A 24399-nucleotide genomic window follows, 5' to 3' on the forward strand; every position below is an offset into this window, starting at 1 on the left:
ATTAGTATAGTGATATCAGGTTTCTTTATTTATTTGTACAATACAACTTTTTTCATCTTTTATTTGAACCTTTCCATGTAACCTTATGTTTTGATGTCTCTGGGAAATAACATACGTGTTGCAATTTGTCCTTTTTTTTTTTTTTTTTTTTTGCAGTTTGAGGATGCTTGCCTCTTAACACTTTTATTAGTTACTTACCTACCTAACTTTTTAGTAACAATATTTTCAAAAATTGAAAGAACATGCCATGAAAAGCACTGTATTGTCCCTGTAGATTCAATACTTGTTAGCATTTTGCCATATTTACTTTATATTTTTGTCTCTTGCTCTCCAATATCTGTGTATGTGCAAGTTTAATGATTATGTAAGTAATTTGTGTGTATATAAAGTGTGTATAAAGTGTGTAAAAAACTTTATACACAAGCATACACAAGAAGTAAAAAAACACTTACTTTTGGTAAGCCATTTAAAAGTAATTTGCACATGTCATGTACATTATATACCTAAATACCCCAGCAGGCATCATGTCTCACCAAAGGAAAAGGACATTATACTACATAAACATTATCATTATCACACTTGAAAAAATTAACACTGATTTTAAAGTATAATTTAATATTCAGATGTCCCTAATGGTCCTAAAAAGTCTTTTATAGCTGTTCATGTCCTACATTTGTTTTACTTTCTTAAATTTTTAAAAATCTGGAATATGTTGGAAGAAAATTTACTATAGCTCTTTCATGTCTCTGTATATCTCGAGAGGAGTGGAGCTGGCTCTTTGTTCCGGATCATCTTTTCAAAGGTATTTGTGTAGTGAGCAACTTGGAAAACAGAAATAGTATTTCTATTTGGAGGAAAAACCAGGTTTGTTTACTGTCTAGTATAATAAAGGTAACATCTCAGAGCAAAAGTCAAACAAGTTTACTGTCCTTTATAAAATATGCCGGTTTTCTAAACATTCAGTTTTTCTACTAAACAATAATATGTATGTGAAGGCATTACCTTGTCGTTTTCATATCACCCTGTGGGAACTGTGGTTCAGGGAAGCTAGGGCCACTGCTGTGAATAATAAATTATTGTCCCCGGTTAAAGAGTCTTGTATTTTCTGCCAGTATCCATGAAACTATGGCAGGCTAACAGGTTAGCTTCCAACTAGGGAAAAATCCCAGAACCTTGATTATTCTTGATAGAATAGACTTCTCACATGACACTGATTTTTTAACAGCTTCATTGAGATATAATTTACATATAATTTACCCACTTAATGTTCACAGTTCAATACTTTTTAGAATTTTACCAATATCCATTTTTGAACAGTTTAATCAACCCCGAAAGAAACTCTTAGCTGTCACTCGCTATGGTCCCCCAACTACTGAGCCCTAGGCAACCACAAATCTAGTTGCTGTCTTTGTAAGTTTGACTTTTCCTGAAAATTTCATGTACATGGAATCATTCAACACATGGTATTTTGTCTGTTTTTCTTATACTTAGCATAATGTTTTTAAAGTTCATCCATGTTATAGAGTGAACCAGTACTTCTTTTCTTTTTATTGGTGAATAATATTCAGTTGCATGCAAATACTACATTTTGGTTGTCAGTCCACCAAGTGATGGACATGTGGGTTGTTTTATACTTTTTAGGCCATTCTGGATAACGATACTATGAATATTCATGTATATATTTTTGTGTGGATATATGTTTCTATTTTGCTTATGTATATACCTAGGTGTGGAATTGTAGAATTGCTGTGGGTCATATGTTTGTTTGAGAAACTACCAGATTGTTTTCTAAAGCAATTGCATCATTTTGCATCCCCACCAGCAATATATGAGGGTTCTAATTGCTTTGGAATCATTGTTAACACTTGATATTATATATTTTTTATTATAACAATCCTACTGTGTGTGAAGTTCTATCTCATTGTAATTCTGATCTACATTTCCCTGATTCCTAATGATCTTGAGCATCTTTTTATGTGTTTAGTGAACATTTATATTATCTTTTTTGGAGAAATGTCTATCCGTATTCCTTTTCCCATTTTTATTTTATTTTTTTTTTATGGAAAAAAGGCTTCCTATATTACTCTCCTGCATCCTTCTCCTGCCAGTTTCTCCCAGTTGTGTCATTATTTTGCTATCAGAGTTTGTAACTTGTACATGCTGTTCTATCATAATAATTAATTCTCCTAGGATTTGCCTTCAGAGTTAATATAAAATTTGATAAAAAATGGACAGCAATATAATTATGTAAATATCAGTTATACTTAGAACTTCATATTATGATTGGATTCAGAGACAAAAAATTATAATTTTAAGCCACAAAATCTATGCAGCTCAAACTAGAGTCTTGAATTATAGTCAAATGTAGCCTTACAAATTCACTTGGTTTCTGTCCTATTTGGACAATGACTTTCTTTTATAGATCTTTTTCTGAAGACTTTGCCTTTATTTTTCTTGTTATCATTAAAAAATACCTCCTTCCTCTCATCACTAATTTATTTTATTTTATTATTATGATTTTTTTAATGTTTATTTATTTTTGAGAGAAAGAGAGACAGAGCACGAGTGGGGAAGGGGCAGAGAGAGAGGGAGACACAGAATCTGAAGCAGGCTCCAGGCTCTGAGCCGATAACACAGAGCCCAACGTGGGGCTCGAGCCCATGAACCACGAGATCATGACCTGAGACGAAGTTGGACGCTTAAGTGACTGAACCACCCAGGTGGCCTTCATCACTAATTTTTAACCCAGTGTCTTAACTAACTTCCTCATTGAATGTAAGTATTAAAATATTTCCAAATTTACACATAGAGATATACAAAGTCATTTTCCTAAGACTAGCATGTGACATTGCTTTTTCTCTCCTACCTTACCACTAAGTATTTTTTTATCTTTGCCATTCTTTATATATATATATATATGTATGTATATGTGTATATATATATAATATTTCAAAATTGAGTTGATTTAATTACCAATAATTATAAATATTTATTTTTTTCACTTTTTCTGTTCTTTCTTGCTTATGTATTTATTTATTTATAAGTATAACATACTTCTAACAGTGTTGTGTTGAGATGTATAACATAATGGTAATTCTGTACATTATGCAGTGCTCACTGCATTAAGTATAGTTATACCAAACAATATTTTTAAAATATTATTGACTATATTCCCTATGCTGTACTTTTCATTTCCGTGACATATTTATTTTGTAACTTTATCTGTTTTGCTTAGCCCCCAACCCACCTCCCCTCTGGGCAGCCACCTATTTGTTTTCTGTATTTAAGAGTCTGGGATTTTTTAGCCTGTTTTTTCCTTTGTTCATTTGTTTTGCTTCTTGAATTCCACATATGAGTGAAATCATATGGTATTTGTCTTTCTCTGACTTATTTCACTTAGCATTATACCTATCCATCCATGTCATTGCAAATGACAAGATCTCATTCTTTTTCATGGCTGAGTAATACTCTATTGTATGTATCTATCACATCTTTTTCTATTCATCTGTTGATGGACATTTTGCTTCTTTTGCCCATTTTTAAATTCGGTTATTTGCCAGTAAGTTAATAAGAGTTATTTACATATTCTGGATACACACTTCTTATCATGTACATCATTTACAAATGTTTTCCCACTTTATAGGTTGTCTTTTTACTATCTTGATAGTGTTCTTTGAAGCACAAATTTTTTGTAACTTGATGGAAATTTAAAAAAATAATTTTTTATGAAATTTAAAAAATAACTATTTTTTCTTTTGTCATTTGTGCTTTTGATAATGTATCTAAGAAGGCTTTGACTAACCAAAGGTCAGGAAGATTTACTCTTACATTTTCTTTTAAGAGTTTTATAGTTTTAGGGGCATCTGGGTGTCAGTTGGTTAAGGGTCCAACTCTTGATCTTGGCTTAGGTTATGATCTCACAGTTCATGAGATTCGGCCACATGTTGGGCTCCGTGCTGACAGCGTGGAGCCTGCTTGGGATTATCTCTCTCCCTCTCTCTCTGCCCCTCTCTAACTTGTGCTTGCACTCTCTTTTTCAAAATAAATACATTTTTAAAAATAAAAAAAAATTTTTATAGTTTTAGCTCTTGCATTTAATCTATGATCCATTTTGTTTTAATTTTATGTATGGTATGAGGAAGAGGTCCAAGTTCATTCATTTGCATACGAATATCCAGTTGTCTCAGCACTATTTGCTGAAAAAAAAAAACTATTCTTTAGTAAATGTTCTTGACTCCTTATATAAAACAAATTCATCATATTTTCATGAGTTTATTTTTGGACTCTCATGTCTATTCTGTTGATTTATGTCTGTCCTGATGCTGGCACCGCACTGGTTCGATTATTGTAGATTTGTAGTAAGTTTAGAAAATGGGAGGGGCGCCTGGGTGGCGCAGTCGGTTAAGCGTCCGACTTCAGCCAGGTCACGATCTCGCGGTCCGTGAGTTCGAGCCCCGCGTCAGGCTCCGGGCTGATGGCTCGGAGCCTGGAGCCTGTTTCCGATTCTGTGTCTCCCTCTCACTCTGCCCCTCCCCCGTTCATGCTCTGTCTCTCTCTGTCCCAAAAATAAATAAACATTGAAAAAAAAAATTAAAAAAAAAAAAAAGAAAATGGGAGATGTGAATTCTACATTGTTCTTTTTCAAAATTGTTTTGACTTTTGAGGTACCTTGTAATTTCATATAAATTCCATATCAATTTTAGAGTCAGCTTGTCCATTTCTGCAAAAAAAAGGTAGTTGAACTGTGATAAAGATTGCTTTGAGTCTGAAAAAAGTCAGAAGCATTATTATTTTTGCAATATTATATCTTCTGATCCGTGAACATAGGTTATTTTCCATTTGTTTAGATCTTATTTAAATTCTTTCAATAATGATTTAGTTTTCATAGTAAAAGTTTTATATATCTTTAGTTAAGTTTATTCCCGAGTATTTTATTCTTCTTCACACTGTTGTAAATGGATTTTTACTTAATTTCATGCTAGTGTATAGAAATACAATTGATTCTTTTGTATACTGATTTTATACCTTGTAATATTGTGAACTTATTTATTAGCTTTAATGAGATTTTCTATGTACAAGACTATGTTATATGTGAATAGAAATAGCTTTACTTCTTCCTTTTTAATATGAATGGCTCATTTTCTTATCTAATTACCCTGGTTAGAACCTCTAGAATGATGTTTGAAAGAAGTAGCAGAGTAGACATCCTTGTCTTGTTCTTGATCTTGTAGGGAAAGGATTCAATCTTTCACCAGTTAAGTATGATGTTAGCCTGAGGAAGTTCCCTGTTCTTACTACTGATGTTGGTAACAATGTCCCCTCTTTCATTCATGATTTTAATAATTTGAGTCTTTCAATTAAAAAACCCATTAACTTGAGTCTCCCTCTTTCTTTGTGCCTTGTCAATTTTGTCAATCTTTTCTAAGAACCAACTTTTGGTTTCTTTGCTTTTCTCTATTTCTCTATTTTTCTATTCTCCATTTAATTAATTTCACATATTTATTATTTTCTTCCTTGCACTTGCTTCAGGTTAGTTTCCCTCTTTTCTTTAAAAAAAATTTTTAACATTTATTCACCTTTGAGAGACAGAGAGAGCACAAGCAGGGGTGGGTTAGAGAGAGAGGGAGACACAGGATCCAAAGCAGGCTCTGGGCTCTGAGCTGTCAGCACAGAGCCCAACTTGGGGCTTGAACCCACGAACTGTGAGATCATGACCTGAGCCAAAATCAGCCACTTAACCAGATGAGCCACCCAGGTGCCCCTTTCCTCTTTTTTCTAATATCTAAAGGTAAAAGATTAGTTTATTGACTTGACATCTTTTTTAAACCTAGGCATTTACTAATATAAATTTCCTCTAAGCAATGCTTTAAATGCATCCCATATGTTTTGGTATTTTGTGGGTTTAGTTTCATTTTTTTCAAAGAATTTCTAATAATACCTTGTGATTTCTCCTTTGACCCAAAGGTTAATTAAGAATAAATTGCTTATTTTCTGCATGCTTATGAATATTCTAGGTTTCTTCCTGCTAGTGATTTCTTTTTTTAAATTTTTTTAATGTTTATTTATTTTTGACAGAAGGAGAGAGTGCATGTGGGAGAGAGGCAGAGACAGAGGGAGACACAGAATCTGAAGCAGGCTCCAGGCTCTGAGCTGTCAGCACAGAGCCCAATGTGGGGCTTGAACCCATGAACTGTGAGATCATGTCCTGAACCAAAGTCAGACGCTTAACCAACTAAGCCATCCAGGCTTCCCATCTTCCTGTTAGTAATTTCTAATTTCATTTCATTATCATAGGAAAACATACTTTGTATGATTTTAATCCTTCTTAAGTTTATTAAGATTTATTTTATGGCCCAACATATGATCTATCCTGCATAATGTTCTATACAATTTTGGGAAGAATGTATATTATACTGCTTTTGGGTAGAGTGTTGAATAGATGTCCTTTAGGTCTAGTTAGTTTATACTGTTGTTTAAGTCCTCTATTTCCTTATTGATCTTCTGCCTTGCTGTTCTGCTCATTATTGGAATTTGGGTATTAAAGTCACCAACTATTGTTGTTGAACTATTTCTCAATTCAATTCAGTCACTTTTTGTTTCATGTATTTTGGGGCTCTGTTGTTAGGTGCATTCATGTTTATACTTGTTATGTCTTCTTGGTGATTTGACTCTGTTACCATTATAAAATGTCCTTCCTTATGTCCAGTAATAATTTTGTATCTATTTTGTCTGTTATGAGTATATCCACTCCAACTTTCTTATGGTTGCTATCTTAGTTCATGCTGCTATCACAAAATACCACAAATTTGGTACTTTATATACAATAGAAATGTATTTCTCACAATTTTGGAGGCTGAAATTCTAATATCAGGCTGCCAGCATGGTCAGGTTCTGGTGGGAGCCCTCTTTTGGCTTGCAGGCTGCTGATTTCTTAGATCTTCACATGCCAGAAAGAGGGCTAGGTAACTCTTTGGCCTTTTCTCATAAGCACACTAATCCTACTCCGAGGGCACTGCCATCATGATCTCATTACCTCCCAAAGTCTTCTCCTTCAAATACCATAACATTGGGATTAAGATTTCAACATATGAATTTGGCAGTATTGGAGAGGTATTGGGGATAAACAGACATTTTGTCTATTGCTGATGCTGTTTGCCTGATTGTATTTCTATTTTATTTTCAGGCTTTTTGTATATTTTAATCTAATGTATTCTCCTATAGACATCATTTGATCCTGCTTTTAAATATGGTCTGACAATCTCCGAATTTTGATTGGCTTGTTTAATGCAGTCACATTCAGTGTTATTATTGATATAATTAGATTTTTCTCTGCCTTTTTTGTTTTTGATATTTTTCATGCTTTTTTTGTTCTTCTGTACCTCCTTTATAGCCTTCTTTTTTAGGAAGTGAATACCTTCTAGTTAAATATTATAATTACTTTAATGATTTTCTTCACTGTATTTTTGAGTTATTTTCTTACTGGTTGCTGTAGTGCTTACCATGGGCATCATAGCCTGTCAGAATCTACTTAAGATTTACAGCAACTTAATTTCAGTAAGATACAGAAATATCACTCCTCTGAAACCCTATTCCCCTTTTCTCCTTTTTATGCTATTATTGTTATACATATTATATCTATATAAGTTACAAACTCAAAAATACATTGTTATAATTAGAATGTCCCAAGTAAACTCAAGTTCCTTAGAGAGAGCTTCAGAGGTCTCTGGTTTTATGGTTCCCCCACCCCAGCCCCACCAACACCCAGGTAAAACCTCCATGACAGTGTTCCAGAGTGGGGTGCAGGAACAGTGACCTGCTTCTCTCGAAGTGACACTCTGCTTTACGAGCAGGGGCACAGGGAAGGACAGTAGCATCTGGTCTTCTCAACTTGCTTCTGCTAGTATCCACCCTGTGCTCTGTGAGTGAACCGTGGTTAGGGCAGTTGAGTACAGTACTCTCAGTCGGCCATACCTGGGGTAGAGTTTTTGTCTTGTGAGTTGAGGGTATGTGGAACACAAAAGCCTTAGAATTCTCGGCTATTTAAAATTGGAATAGAGCTTTTACAACTTCGAACTGGTCAAGGGGGAGAATGAGAAATGCTGATGACCTGTTCTAGTGAGACACTGTAGTACTCAACTCATAGCTGGAGGGAGGGAGAAGGAGCTCCAGGTTCATGTCTGCTTCCACCTTGTGTGGAGCTTTTGTCAAGCTGAATAAAAGGGAGAGGAAGGGGGTGGGTCATGGCTAAAATGCCATAGATTCTTGTTCTTCATAACTAAGATGTAGTAAATTTTGTTGAATGGTGTTTCTTCATTTGCTGTAGGTTCTTAGGGTAATATCCAGAGACATAAATTTTGTTTTTCCTAAATGTCACCAGCTCTTTTCGTTTGCTAGGGAGACGATCCACAGAGCTCTTCAAGCTGTCATTCACAAAGCCAAGGCATGGCATTGACTTTTTGAAGAGTCCATGGTAGTTGTCCTTCATATGTACCACATTCCAAATTTGTCTGATTATTTCCTTGTATCATGTCATTTTACAATTAATTATACTTGATGTAATTACTGATACATTTCTTTTATTTTTCCTGTTTTTTCTAAGATAGCACTTTCTCTCTTTTGCTTTTTTTTTGGATTTATTAAATATTGTCCCTTCCACTCCTTTAGAATTAACACCTCACTTACCTTCTTTTAAGGTTTACCCTAGGAATTAGAATACCTAAATTGTATGCTTACCTTATCAAAGTCTAAAGTAGTCAATACCTATGCCTGTTTTCTACACAATTACAATAACCTTAGAAATATTTTAACTTCAGTCATCCTCTCTTGATTTATAATGTGTTATCACTGTGATTTTCTTTTAGGTCTGTACTTTTGAACCCTGTGGCTCTCTTTATAATTGTGTTTTATAGTTACTACTTGTTTGCATTTACCCATGAATATAACACTTTTTTTCTCCATTACTTTTGGTATTTTAGACCTCCCATTTCAATTGCATTTCCTGTCATATGAAGGGAGAAGATATTAAAAGGTTTTGAATTTCATTTTGTGTAGTCCTGCTAAAGACCTACTTTCTCAGTTTTTATTTGTCTAAAAATGTCTGTATTTTCACCTTCCTCTTGAAAGGTATCTTTACTGGGTAAAAAATATAAGTTGACAGTTTTCTCTCAGCATATAAAGATGCCATTCTAGTCTTCTGGCTTCCATTGTACTTCTGAGAATTAATCTATAAATAATTGTCACTCCTTTGAAGGCAGTCTCCCTTGTCTTTCTTGATATTTTTAAAGCCTTGTCTTTGGTTTTATGTTCTGAAGTTACTAATTTGTGTCTAGTGTACAAATTTTTGATTTTTCTTCCATTGGATCTTTCAGACTTCTTGAATTACAGATATTTTTAATTATTTCTTGAAAACCCTGCCATTATCTCTAATTCTTGTCCCTGCTCCATTCCTTCTTTCACCTCTTCTTCTGTAAACCTGATTACCTATATGCTCTCCTTCCTCACTTTGCTTCCATGCTTCTTCACTATCATTTCACATTTTCCCTGTTTTATCTCTATAAATACATTATATCTATACATTATAGATAATTTAGATAATTATAGATATATTTATAATGTATAGAAATACATTATATCTATAATACATTATAGATAATTTCTTAACTTTGTCATGTTTTAAACTGTCTCTCAGCTATATGCAGTCTGCTGTGAAGCCCATCCACTGAGTTTTAAATTTCATGGTTTTTAACTTCTAAAATTTATATTTTATTTCAATTCAGCTATGTTACCTTTCTTTTTTTACAATTTCTTGGTTCATTTATTATTTTCAAGTTTTAAAATATCTATAATGATTATAAAAATAGTTATATATTTTGTGTCTAATAATTCTAATACCCAAAATTGCTGAGCAGCTTCTGCTGTCAGATGTTTCTCTAGGTTTTTGCTTATGGTATTTTGTTTCCTTGTGTGCTTAGTGATTTTTGAATAGGATACCTTATTTTCCTTTCAAGAAAATTTTTGAGGGGGGCACCTTCAACTCAGGTCATGATCTCACAAGTCATGATCTCACAGCTCTGGGTTCGAGCCCCATATTGGGCTCTATGCTGACAGCTCAAAGTCTGGAACCTGTTTCAGATTGTGTGTCTCCTTCTATCTCTCTTTGCCCCTCCCCTTCTCACACTCTGTCTCTTGCTCTCTCTCTCTCTCTCTCTCACAAATAAATAAACATTAAAAATATAAAAAAATTATTTTGAATTCTTTGAAGTTTACTATGAAGGTATATTCTTCTACATAAGATTTGTATGTATTTCTACCCAGCCTCTGGGAGATCAAAGCAATAGGAGTCTACTCTAAGCAAATTTGTAATTCGAGATTACTGGGTCACCCAGCTAAATGCTAATTTGGATTGCAGATCTGTATGTGGGCCAGTTTGTGGTTATACTTTCTCAAAGATGTTTTCCCCCTGTACTTCTCTGCTGAGTGCTAAGGTATCTTTCTTAAAATTCTCTAGGGATGAAATCCATCGGGTACTTATATAATACCTTTACACTGAAGAAGTTGTGAAACAAGAATCTTAAATTCTCCAGTTTTGCTAAATGCCCTCAGGGCAAAAGTAGTTTCATTGGTCAGTTTACTGTTATTTTTTTTTTCTCTAGATTTTGGCCTGATACCTCCTTTTGTGCTTCTCTTTGATGCTTTAAGACATATTTACATTTTAAAAGCATTTTTAGTTTCTTTCTTAAGCAGGCATATCAGTCAGGATACTTAACTAGCCACATTATTGGACTATTTCTTATTTTTCTATGCCATTATTTTGTAGTTTATATAGCTTAAATCACTGTATCAGAATTACCTGGAGATGTTTATTAAAATTTTGGATTCTGGTAGCCAATTTCAAGCTTATTGAAATAGCATTTGTAAGATGGGATCCTAATACCTGAATTTTTGTGAATTTCTTTAAGTGATCTTAATACATACAGAAGTTTGCTTTCATTTCCACTTTTAATTCTCGTATCTGTTTCTTTTTCTTTTTTTTTTTTTTAACTGTGGGGGCCTGAGATCTCAATTCATTGTTTTCTATACTTGTCCTAGCACCCTCTGTTGAACAATCCATTATTTTCACATTTATTGGATAAAAGTCAATTTTTATCATATAATGTGTGTGTGTTTCTGGTCTTTTTGTTATAGTTCATTGAGTTGCCTGTTCTTTGAACAACACCATACTGTTTTAATTATTGTAGCTTCGTGATGTGTTTTACTATGTGATGATAAGAAATCTTCCATACTTTTTATTATTTTCTCCCTAAAAATTTTAAAACATTACTATAGTTGCATCATTTTCTTGCTTTAACAGTGTTCAGTGACTTTGCAGAATTGGTTTTTCCAGTTTTTTAAAATATTTTCTTTCTTTGGCCTTATCTCCTACTATACTTTTCTCATACGGATTTAAGAAGTCCTTAGACTGAGGTACTTAATATTTAATCTGGCTCTTTGCCTACAAAAATTTTGTGTTTTGATTTTAGTACTTAGCATGGGCATTTTTCCTCTAGATATCTTTCTGTCCATTCTTCAAAATTGAAGTTGATTTATTTACCTTCTCTACAGAGCTGTTAGTGAACACTCCACACTCAAGGGAGTCCTCTTTGTTAACTTTGATAGCAATTATTGACTATACCATTCATTTTTACTTGGTAAATCCTACTGAATCACATACTGTAAGATCTGGAAGCTTCCTAAAGAGGTTATATCATCCATCTGTCATTTTACCAAAGAGAAAATTGAGGTCTAGGATATGGGAATGATTTGTTTATAGATTCCTTTTTTTATATATTCTTTTTTTAGAGTTTCCTAATGATTCAATTGCTGAAGTAAACTCAGAATGTATTTCTTGTATTTTAGAGCTCATTCTGTTACCATTGTCTCCTATGTCATTATTCCATTGTATTTAAATTTTATTTTTATTTATTTAGGCATAGGGTTTTTTGTTTTTTTTAACTAGATTGGAAGTTTCTTAAAGACAGCACTCGTGTCTACACATTTTATGGTACAACTCATAGCTCTAAAACTGTGCTTTGTGCTTATTGGGCACCTAATTAATATTAATGGCTGTTTGTAAAAAAACATGTTGCTGCATTAACCTAATGTCAAATTGGGGCTATTTCCATGTGGGCATCACTGTTATAACTGTATGAAAAGTGGCATCTAGTGGTCGGTGTGTGTATTACAATTGGCTTTAAAAACAAAAAAAGCCAGAGTACCAGGGTCATTGTAAAGTAGGTGGAATAAATAGAATATAAATTACATTTTAAAACTGAATTCAAACAAATATCAAATGTTTTAAGTAGTGACCTCTCTAAAGTATAGCTACATTTGAAGTAATAAGTGAAAAAAGGTGAAATTACTGATTTTAAAGAAAATTATATATAAAATTACCTTTGAATTGACATGCACACTTATTCAAAGTTATATTGTTTGTTTACAAATTATATTAGAAGTTGGAGGATATTGTTGGATACTTAGAAGTCAAAAATATTATAAGTAAAATTCATGTAGTATCTTCTCCATATTAACAAACCCTTTCTGTCTATTGTTTTGCATTATTCTCAGGAGCTTAATTTATGTTTTAAAAAGAAGGATTTCTTAATGAAAAATGAAAATGGAAAGTTGTACCATCTTTTACTTGTAACACCAGAAAACTATGCACCAATATTTACATTTCAAGTGTAGACAGGGGCGCCTGGGTGGCTCAGTCGGTTAAGCATCTGATTTCAGCTCCGGTCATGATCTCTTGGTCCATGGGTTCGAGCCCCGCATCAGGCTCTGTGCTGACAGCTCAGAGCCTGGAGCCTCCTTCGGATTCTGTGTCTCCCTCTCTCTACGCTCCTCCCCCACTCATTCTCTGTCTCTCTCCATCTCTAAAAAATGAAGAAACGTTAAAAAAATTTAAAAAATAAAGTATAGACATACATTTCAAAGTCAAATGTTAATTGTTTTTAAATGTATAGCCATTTTGTACACTATCCTTTATCCTCCATTAATGCTTGTAACTGATTATTGATAATATGCACAATCTAATTCAGTGAATATGACCATTGACAGTTCTCATCTTGTGAATTGGTATCTTCTAAAATTTGTAAGCTTATACTTTGGAATCTACAATTCATGTTTACACAAAAAAGTTATACATCTTAAATTAACCTCTGTTACTGACACACTGTAATGTAATTTTTCTGTATGGAATTATCCTTTACATTAGAGAGCAGTGATGTACGGTCTTTGCATCTCTACCTACACCTAGTGTGACATAGTGGCTGGCATATAACAGGTGATCAATAAGTATTTGTTGAATTAGTTTTATATGTTGGAAAGAGCTGTGTCTTATTCGTGTTTATTGCTTAACAAGTTTTCTGGCCTCTAATAATGCTCAATTCATGTTTGATGAGTAAGTCTGTATAAGTCCATTTCACTTGTAATGTAGTTGATGTATAATACTGAAACTTAATATCAACTATGTATGACGAATAATAGCTGCATAACAGCCTTTCGATTAGAAATGTCAGGAGCATCTGTTACAGGAACAGCAACTTGCAGAGTGAGAGATTACCCCCAACATCAACCATTGTTGTTTGCTCTTAATCAGGAAAAGGAGTTCCAGCATCTGGCTAGCTTCTAGTTGCAGCTGAGTAGATTAGGAGTTATGACTAGAAGGATGAGGTCAGTAATTTGATAAGGATTGGGGAAAGTATTCTGGTAGTGGTTGGAGTAAAGGAACACAGGGAATGTTGGGAAGGACACTTAGGTACTTTTTAAGTCACAGTTTTCCAAGGCTGAGCATTGATACACATTATTTGGTATTTACATCACATAAAAGTTTCTCTTATTTAATGAAAAGTATACCTTGGGATGAGCACTGGGTGTTGTATGGAAACCAATTTGACAATAAGTTTCATATATTGAAAAAATAAATAAATAAAAATAAAAATAAAAAATAAAAGAGATCCCCAAATCAAAAAAATAAAAATAAAAACAAAAATAAATAAAAAAAAGAAAAGTATACCACCTTACTGTCCATAAATGGAGAGCTATCAACATAGGTTAAACTAACTACTATTTGTTTTTCTAAGGAGTTCAGCTTTATGTCAGAGTATAGGGTAGATCTGGATGGCAGAAGTCATCTATTATCTTCTTCTCTTATGGGTTCTTATTTTATTTTTTAAGATTTTTATTGTTTTTAACTAATCTCTGCACCCATCGTGGAGCTCAAACTCACAACCTCGAGATCAAGGCTCCACTGACTGCTCCACTGACTGAGCTAGCCAAGTGCCTCTCTTATGGGTCCTTATTTTGGAGGAGGATATTTTTCTGGCTTCAAGACCTCAATTCTTAATATGAATAAAGGAATTTATTAGTAGTGGCTTTTTAGAGGATCTAGGCTGTGGGAACAACATTTGTGGTAAAACTTGTTGGAGTCATTATAGACTGAACTACTAGCAATGAGAGAATGGGAGCGAAGAAAAAAAGTTGGTAAAAGATAGCATTACATATTTTATGCTCCATGATTGCTCACGAGTGCAGAGAGTCAAGCAACTTCGACTGTCAGACATCTTTACCTAGTCACCAAGGTCATTGCTAATATAGATTGAAAGGTCATTTTTTGAATGTGATGTTAGGAGAAAGAAAAGAGTTCCTAAGAGCTTGGACAAATGGCAAATAATATTACAGGGAAATTGTTTGAATTGCTTTTTAATTTTTAGTATCTTTTTAAAAGGATATTTTTCACTTTAAAATTATGAAAGTTACATCTGCTCATTATGAAAAGATCAAATGGAAATGTGTACCATAAAAGGTGAAAGCTTCCCCAGAGGTAACTATTGTTTGCAATTTGGTGTATATCTGTTCAGATATTTTTCTGGTATTAGTTTTACAAATTTGGATTGTTGAGTTTAGTTGAGAGGTAAGTCAGAGACTGATTTTCAGGTTCATATTTAATAATCTTTCTCCCTCTTTTTCTTCCTTATAGGCTTGCTATGGGTGTTCTCCAGGATCAAAATGTGACTGTAGTGGTGTAAAAGGAGAAAAGGTGAGATTTGAGACGAGCCTTTGAAAACTTAGTAAAACCAGTAAAATAGTGTTTTAATATGTTTTTTTTTAAATCAGGGCGTCTACCTCAGCATCTAAGTAAATAAACTGAATTCTACCATACTGCTTATTTTAGATAATTATAAGGATTAGACTATATCTCAGGAGTTAGCAAACATTTTCTGTAAAAGACCATACAGTAAATATTTTAGGTTTTGTGGGCCACATAATATCCCTATCACACAATTTTTAACATTTTTTTTAAAAAGTCCTTTAAGAGTATAAAAAAATGTCTTAGCTCTTGGACTGTACAAAACAGACTTCTTACTGCATTTGGTCTGAGAGCTGTAGTCTACCAACCTATCTATGATCAATCTTGTTAAAACCACTAACTTAATAGGCAAAAGAAGAAAAAAACACTAAGAAAGAAACTAACATTTATCAGGCTACTCATCTGTATTGAGTATCATACTAGCCAATTTCTTTTTTTTTTTTTTTAATTTTTATTTATTTATTTATTTTTTTTTTAAATTTATTTATTTATTTTTTTTATATATATATGAAATTTATTGACAAATTGGTTTCCATACAACACCCAGTGCTCATCCCAAAACGTGCCCTCCTCAATACCCATCACCCACCCTCCCCTCCCTCCCACCCCCCATCAACCCTCAGTTTGTTCTCAGTTTTTAACAGTCTCTTATGCTTTGGCTCTCTCCCACTCTAACCTCTTTTTTTTTTTTTTCCTTCCCCTCCCCCATGGGTTCCTGTTAAGTTTCTCAGGATCCACATAAGAGTGAAACCATATGGTATCTGTCTTTCTCTGTATGGCTTATTTCACTTAGCATTACACTCTCCAGTTCCATCCACGTTGCTACAAAAGGCCATATTTCATTTTTTCTCATTGCCACATAGTATTCCATTGTGTATATATACCACAATTTCTTTATCCATTCATCAGTTGATGGACATTTAGGCTCTTTCCATAATTTGGCTATTGTTGAGAGTGCTGCTATGAACATTGGGGTACAAGTGCCCCTATGCATCAGTACTCCTGTATCCCTTGGGTAAATTCCTAGCAGTGCTATTGCTGGGTCATAGGGTAGGTCTATTTTTAATTTTCTGAGGAACCTCCACACTGCTTTCCAGAGCGGCTGCACCAATTTGCATTCCCACCAACAGTGCAAGAGGGTTCCCGTTTCTCCACATCCTCTCCAGCATCTATAGTCTCCTGATTTGTTCATTTTGGCCACTCTGACTGGCGTGAGGTGATACCTGAGTGTGGTTTTGATTTGTATTTCCCTGATGAGGAGCGACGCTGAACATCTTTTCATGTGCCTGTTGGCCATCTGGATGTCTTCTTTAGAGAAGTGTCTATTCATGTTTTCTGCCCATTTCTTCACTGGGTTATTTGTTTTTCGGGTGTGGAGTTTGGTGAGCTCTTTATAGATTTTAGATACTAGCCCTTTGTCCGATATGTCATTTGCAAATATCTTTTCCCATTCCATTGGTTGCCTTTTAGTTTTGTTGGTTGTTTCCTTTGCTGTGCAGAAGCTTTTTATCTTCATAAGGTCCCAGTAATTCACTTTTGCTTTTAATTCCCTTGCCTTTGGGGATGTATCGAGTAAGAGATTGCTACGGCTAAGGTCAGAGAGGTCTTTTCCTGCTTTCTCCTCTAAGGTTTTGATGGTTTCCTGTCTCACATTCAGGTCCTTTATCTATTTTGAGTTTATATTTTTGAATGGTGTGAGAAAGTGGTCTAGTTTCAACCTTCTGCATGTTGCTGTCCAGTTCTCCCAGCACCATTTGTTAAAGAGACTGTCATTTTTCCATTGGATGTTCTTTCCTGCTTTGTCAAAGATTAGTTGGCCATACGTTTGTGGGTCTAGTTCTGGGGTTTCTATTCTATTCCATTGGTCTGTGTGTCTGTTGTTGTGCCAATACCATGCTGTCTTGATGATTACAGCTTTGTAGTAGAGGCTAAAGTCTGGGATTGTGATGCCTCCTGCTTTGGTCTTCTTCTTCAAAATTCCTTTGGCTATTCGGGGCCTTTTGTGGTTCCATATGAATTTTAGGATTGCTTGTTCTAATTTCGAGAAGAATGCTGGTGCAATTTTGATTGGGATTGCATTGAATGTGTAGATAGCTTTGGGTAGTATTGACATTTTGACAATATTTATTTTTCCAATCCATGAGCAGGGAATGTCTTTCCATTTCTTTAAATCTTCTTCAATTACCTTCATAAGCTTTCTATAGTTTTCAGCATACAGATCCTTTACATCTTTGGTTAGATTTATTCCTAGGTATTTTATGCTTCTTGGTGCAATGGTGAATGGGATCATTTTCTTTATTTGTCTTTCTGTTGCTTCATTGTTAGTGTATAAGAATGCAACTGATTTCTGTACATTGATTTTGTATCCTGCAACTTTGCTGAATTCATGTATCAGTTCTAGCAGACTTTTGGTGGAGTCTATCGGATTTTCCATGTATAATATCATGTCATCTGCAAAAAGCGAAAGCTTGACTTCATCCTTGCCCATTTTGATGCCTTTGATTTCCTTTTGTTGTCTGATTGCTGATGCTAGAACTTCCAGCACTATGTTAAACAACAGCAGTGAGAGTGGGCATCCCTGTCGTGTTCCTGATCTCAGGGAAAAAGCTCTCAGTTTTTCCCCGTTGAGGATGATGTTAGCTGTGGGCTTTTCATAAATGGCTTTTATGATCTTTAAGTATGTTCCTTCTATCCCGACTTTCTCAAGGGTTTTTATTAAGAAAGGGTGCTGGATTTTGTCAAAGGCCTTTTCTGCATCGATTGACAGGATCATATGGTTCTTCTCTTTTTTTTTTGTTAATGTGATGTATCACGTTGATTGATTTGCGAATGTTGAACCAGCCCTGCATCCCAGGAATGAATCCCACTTGATCATGGTGAATAATTCTTTTTATATGCTGTTGAATTCGATTTGCTAGTATCTTATTGAGAATTTTTGCATCCATATTCATCAGGGATATTGGCCTGTAGTTCTCTTTTTTTACTGGGTCTCTGTCTGGTTTAGGAATCAAAGTAATACTGGCTTCATAGAATGAGTCTGGAAGTTTTCCTTCCCTTTCTATTTCTTGGAATAGCTTGAGAAGGATAGGTATTATCTCTGCTTTAAATGTTTGGTAGAACTCCCCTGGGAAGCCATCTGGTCCTGGACTCTTATTTGTTGGGAGATTTTTGATAACCGATTCAATTTCTTCGCTGGTTATGGGTCTGTTCAAGCTTTCTATTTCCTCCTGATTGAGTTTTGGAAGAGTGTGGGTGTTCAGGAATTTGTCCATTTCTTCCAGGTTGTCCAATTTGTTGGCATATAATTTTTCATAGTATTCCCTGATAATTGTTTGTATCTCTGAGGGATTGGTTGTAATCATTCCATTTTCATTCACGATTTTATCTATTTGGGTCATCTCCCTTTTCTTTTTGAGAAGCCTGGCTAGAGGTTTGTCAATTTTGTTTATTTTTTCAAAAAACCAACTCTTGGTTTCGTTGATCTGCTCTACAGTTTTTTTTAGATTCTATATTGTTTATTTCTGCTCTGATCTTTATTATTTCTCTTCTTCTGCTGGGTTTAGGCTGCCTTTGCTGTTCTGCTTCTATTTCCTTTAGGTGTGCTGTGAGATTTTGTATTTGGGATTTTTCTTGTTTCTTGAGATAGGCCTGGATTGCAATGTATTTTCCTCTCAGGACTGCCTTTGCTGCGTCCCAAAGCGTTTGGATTGTTGTATTTTCATTTTCGTTTGTTTCCATATATTTTTTGATTTCTTCTCTGATTGCCTGGTTGACCCACTCATTCGTTAGTAGGGTGTTCTTTAACCTCCATGCTTTTGGAGGTTTTCCAGACTTTTTCCTGTGGTTGATTTCAAGCTTTATAGCATTGTGGTCTGAAAGTATGCATGGTATAATTTCAATTCTTGTAAACTTATGAAGGGCTGTTTTGTGACCCAGTATATGATCTATCTTGGAGAATGTTCCATGTGCACTCGAGAAGAAAGTATATTCTGTTGCTTTGGGATGCAGAGTTCTAAATATATCTGTCAAGTCCATCTGATCCAATGTCTCATTCAGGGCCCTTGTTTCTTTATTGACCGTGTGTCTAGATGATCTATCCATTTCTATAAGTGGGGTGTTAAAGTCCCCAGCAATTACCACATTCTTATCAATAAGGTTGCTTCTGTTTATGAGTAATTGTTTTATATATTTGGGGGCTCCGGTATTCGGCGCATAGACATTTATAATTGTTAGCTCTTCCTGATGGATAGACCCTGTAACTATTATATAATGTCCTTCTTCATCTCTTGTTACAGCCTTTAATTTAAAGTCTAGTTTGTCTGATATAAGTATGGCTACTCCAGCTTTCTTTTGGCTTCCAGTAGCATGATAAATAGTTCTCCATCCCCTCACTCTGAATCTAAAGGTGTCCTCAGGTCTAAAATGAGTCTCTTGTAGACAGCAAATAGATGGGTCTTGTTTTTTTATCCATTCTGATACCCTATGTCTTTTGGTTGGTGCATTTAATCCATTTACATTCAGTGTTACTATAGAAAGATACGGGTTTAGAGTCATTGTGATGTCTGTATGTTTTATGCTTGTAGTGATGTCTCTGGTACTTTGTCTCACAGGGTCCCCCTTAGGATCTCTTGTAGGGCTGGTTTAGTGGTGACAAATTCCTTCAGTTTTTGTTTGTTTGGGAAGACCTTTATCTCTCCTTCTATTCTAAATGACACACTTGCTGGATAAAGGATTCTCGGCTGCATATTTTTTCTGTCTAGCACACTGAAAATCTCGTGCCAATTCTTTTGGCCTGCCAAGTTTCAAAAGAGAGATCAGTCACGAGTCTTATAGGTCTCCCTTTATATGTGAGGGCACGTTTACCCCTTGCTGCTTTCAGAATTTTCTCTTTATCCTTGTATTTTGCCAGTTTCACTATGATATGTCGTGCAGAAGATCGATTCAAGTTACGTCTGAAGGGAGTTCTCTGTGCCTCTTGGATTTCAATGCCTTTTTCCTTCCCCAGTTCAGGGAAGTTCTCAGCTATTATTTCTTCAAGTACCCCTTCAGCACCTTTCCCTCTCTCTTCCTCCTCTGGGATACCAATTATGCGTATATTATTTCTTTTTAGTGTATCACTTAGTTCTCTAATTTTCCCCTCATACTCCTGGATTTTTTTATCTCTCTTTTTCTCAGCTTCCTCTTTTTCCATAACTTTATCTTCTAGTTCACCTATTCTCTCCTCTGCCTCTTCCATCCGAGCCGTGGTGGTTTGCATTTTGTTTTGCATTTCATTTAAAGCGTTTTTCAGCTCCTCGTGACTGTTCCTTAGTCCCTTGATCTCTGTAGCAAGAGATTCTCTGCTGTCCTGTATGCTGTTTTCCAGCCCAGCGATTAATTTTATGACTATTATTCTAAATTCACTTTCTGTTATATTATTTAAATCCTTTTTGATCAGCTCATTAGCTGTTGTTATTTCCTGGAGATTCTTCTGAGGGGAATTCTTCCGCTTGGTCATTTTGGATAGTCCCTGGTGTGGTGAGGACCTGCAGGGCACTTCCCCTGTGCTGTGGTGTATAACTGGAGTTGGTGGGCGGGGCCGCAGTCAGTCCTGATGTCTGCCCCCAGCCCACCGCTGGGGCACAGTCAGACTGGTGTGTGCCTTCTCTTCCCCTCTCCTAGGGGCGGGATTCACTGTGGGGTGGCGTGGCCCATCTGGGCTACTTGCACACTGCCAGGCTTGTGATGCTGGGGATCTGGCGTATTAGCTGGGGTGGGAAGGCAAGGTGCACGGCGGCAGAGGGGGCAGGCTTAGCTCGCTTTTCCTTAGGTGATCCACTTCAGGAGGGGCCCTGTGGCAGCCGGAGGGAGTCAGATCCGCTGCCGGAGGTTTGGCTCCACAGAAGCACAGAGTTGGGTGTTTGCGCGGAGCGAGCAATTTCCCTGGCCGGAACCGGTTCCCTTTGGGATTTTGGCTGGGGGATGGGCGGGGGAGATGGCGCTGGCGAGCGCCTTTGTTCCCCGCCAAACTGAGCTCTGTCTTCCCGGGGGCTCCGCAGCTCACCCTCCCTTTGTCCTCCAGCCTTCCCGCTTTCCGAGCAGAGCTGTTAACTTATGACCTCCCAGACGCTAAGTCGCGCTTGCTGTCGGAACACAGTCCGTCAGGCCCCTCCGCTTTTGCAAGCCGGACTCGGGGGCTCTGCTTGGCTGGCGAGCCGCCCCTCCGCCCCGGCTCCCTCCTGCCAGTCCGTGGAGCGCGCACCGCCTCGCCGCCCTTCCTACCCTCTTCCGTGGGCCTCTCGTCTGCACTTGGGTCCGGTGACTCCATTCTGCTAATCCTCTGGCGGTTTTCTGGGTTATTTAGGCAGGTGTAGGTGGAATCTAAGTGATCAGCAGGACGCGCGGTGAGCCCAGCGTCCTCCTACGCCGCCATTTTCCTGTTCTCCTCCATACTAGCCAATTTCATGTATTTTTATCTAGTCCATGTAAGTTAATGATTAGTGAACCTCTATTTTTATTTCACTTTTCTAATAGCAGCACCTCTATTGTATACATACGATAATTACAAAGTAAGTATTGGTGGGGCACCTGGGTGTCTCAGTCGATTAAGCATCTGACTTCTGCTCAGGTCATGATCTCAAGGTTCATGAGTTCAAGCCACACGTCGGGTTCTGTAATGACAGCTCAGAACCTGGAGCCTGCTTCAGATTCTGTGTCTCCCTCTCTCTCTGCTTCTCCCCTGCTCATGCTCTCTCTTTGTCTCTCAAAAATAAATAAACGTTAAAAAAATTTTTTTAAAAACAAAACAAAAAAACCTAAGTATTGGTGAGGATTAAGTAGCATAAACCTAGCCACTCTGAATCAATGACTGACAGTGAAATTAGAAGATTAAAACACGATAGCGAATTGTGCTAGGAGAAATGGGTTTATACTCTAGTCTTCACTGTCTAGGGCTTAATAAATATTTTTGAATGAATCAGTGAATATTTCTAATTATATATGACAAATTTTAGGATATTATTTCAAGAGCATATTCCATTTAGGGGTATAGAATGTCTATTAGCACATTAAAGATGTTTAAAAGTCCTGATATAAAGAAACTTATTTGTTTTGCAATGCCATATTTCCAAGTTCCATTTGACCCACTTCTTTCTAACAGAACACCTATTAATAATAATTGAATTGTGTTATCTAGAACACCTATTTTTTAAAAATTTTTAAATGTTTATTTATTATTTTTTGAGAGCCAGAGAGCGTGACCGGGGGAGGGGCAGAGAGAGAGGGAGACACAGAATCCGAAGCAGGCTCCAGGCTCTGAGCTGTCAGCACAGAGCTCAATGTGGGGTTCAAACTCACAGACTGTGACATTATGACCTGAGCTGAAGTCAGACGCTTAACCGACTAAGCCACCCAGGCACCCCTAAAACACCTATTTAAGTGACATTAGTTTGAGGGAAGTAGTTTTATTTATTTTTTTTATTTTTTAAAAGTGTTTATTTATTTTTGAGAGAGACAGAGTGCGAGCAGTGGAGGGACAGAGAGAGGGAGACACAGAATCCGAAGCAGGCTCCAGGCTCCTAGCTGTCAGCACAGAGCCCGATGCAGGGCTCAAACTCATGAGCTGTGAGATCATGACCTGAGCCAAAGTTGGACGCTCAACCGACTGAGCCACCCAGGCACCCCGGGAGTAGTTTTATAGTAAGGGTGCTTTCTGTAGTGGTAAAAAGAACAAAAGAGATTCATTTCTAATATTGGCACGGTGATTTTTATCAGACTAACTCTTCTTAAAATAAGAAGTAAATACTCTGGACAAAAATAACACCTACTTAATGGTCATATAGTGACCAAAAGTAGGAAAAAGTTAGAGAGGATTCTACTCTTGAAAGAAAGGGAGTACACTGAGCAAGTTTGCACTTAGGTGGCTTTTCTCCTGAGAGCACCCTTGAGTCTGCTTGGCAAAGGATGGCTAGAATCCAGACTAAAAGCCACAGTCTTCTTGGCTTGAGAAGTTGAGGAAAGAGTTGAGGATTCCAGAATGACTGGAAAATGATAGGAGATATGCTGCAATAGAGGGAGCCACAGAGAATGGAGCCCAAAAATTTCCCTATAAACCCAAATTCTTGATTGAGTCCTGAACTTTATATGTATAGGGGAGGATTCACACAATCCACCAAAAGGAATAGCTGGAAGCCTGCGATAACTGAACATAGATTTAACTGCTGTCCACTGAAGGGAAAATACAATTTTTAAGTTTTAGTTCACCTGAGTTTACTATTTTCTAAAGCAAAAGTTCAATACTCTTCCAAGGAAGAAAAAAGAACCTAGGATGTCTACAACATACAATGTCTAATGTGCTATTAAAAATTATAGGCATGAGAAATAACAGGTAATAGTGATCCATAGTCAAGAAGAAGACTCATGAATGAAAACTAACTCTGAAATGACACCTATTAAAATTTGTAGATAAAGATTTAAAGCAGATAAGATAAATATATTTGTTGATTTAAAGGGAAATGTGCTCCTAAGAATGAATAAATAGAGCATCACAATAGAACACTGGAAACTAAAAATAATGAGGAAAATCTAGATTTGAAAAGCAAAATATCAGAAAGAACAATTTACCAGATTGGCTTATAACAGCAGAATGATGACAGTGGAATAGAGGGTCAGTGAACTTAGAGATGAATCAGAGCAAAAATGCAACCTGAAGAACAAAGGGAAAGAATAGGGCCTCAGTGACTTCTGGGACAATAAAAATGGTTTAATGTAAATGTAAATGGGGTCCCCTAACAATGGGAGAGATAAAACAGGGGAGAAAAAGGAATAAAAATTAATAGGACAGTGGTAATAGCAAGAATTTTGTACATTTGGTGAGAAATATAATTTTTTTAAATATGAAATTTATTGTCAAATTGGTTTCCATACAACACCCAGTGCTCATCCCAACAGGTGCCCTCCTCAATGCCCATCACCCACCCTACCCTCCCTCCCACCCCCCCATCAACCCTCAGTTTATTCTGTTTTTAAGAGTCTCTTATGGTTTGGCTCTCTCCCTCTCTAACTTTATTTTTTCCTTCCCCTCCCCCATGGTCTTCTGTTAAGTTTCTCAGGATCTACATAACAGTGAAAACATATGGTATCTGTCTTTCTCTGTATGACTTATTTCACTTAGCATAACACTTTCTAGCCTCTACTACAAAGTTGTAATCATCAAGATAGCATGGTATTGGCACAAAAACAGACACATAGAGCAATGGAATAGAATAGAGACTCCAGAATTGGACCCACAAAAG

At 36.1% G+C, this 24399-nt stretch overlaps 1 protein-coding gene across 2 annotated transcripts in view; it reads left to right on the plus strand.

The window, feature by feature from the left end:
* Positions 1 to 24399, plus strand: part of COL4A5 (collagen type IV alpha 5 chain) — a 243941-nt gene that overhangs the window by 78540 nt on the left and 141002 nt on the right. For both annotated transcript variants that reach the window (XM_030305778.1, XM_030305781.1), the window contains exon 2: positions 15017 to 15076. In XM_030305778.1, the coding sequence (XP_030161638.1) occupies positions 15017 to 15076 (60 nt within the window). The remainder of the gene's footprint in view (positions 1 to 15016; positions 15077 to 24399) is intronic.

The sequence above is a fragment of the Lynx canadensis genome, chromosome X (assembly GCF_007474595.2).
Source record: "Lynx canadensis isolate LIC74 chromosome X, mLynCan4.pri.v2, whole genome shotgun sequence".
NCBI lineage: Eukaryota > Metazoa > Chordata > Mammalia > Carnivora > Felidae > Lynx > Lynx canadensis.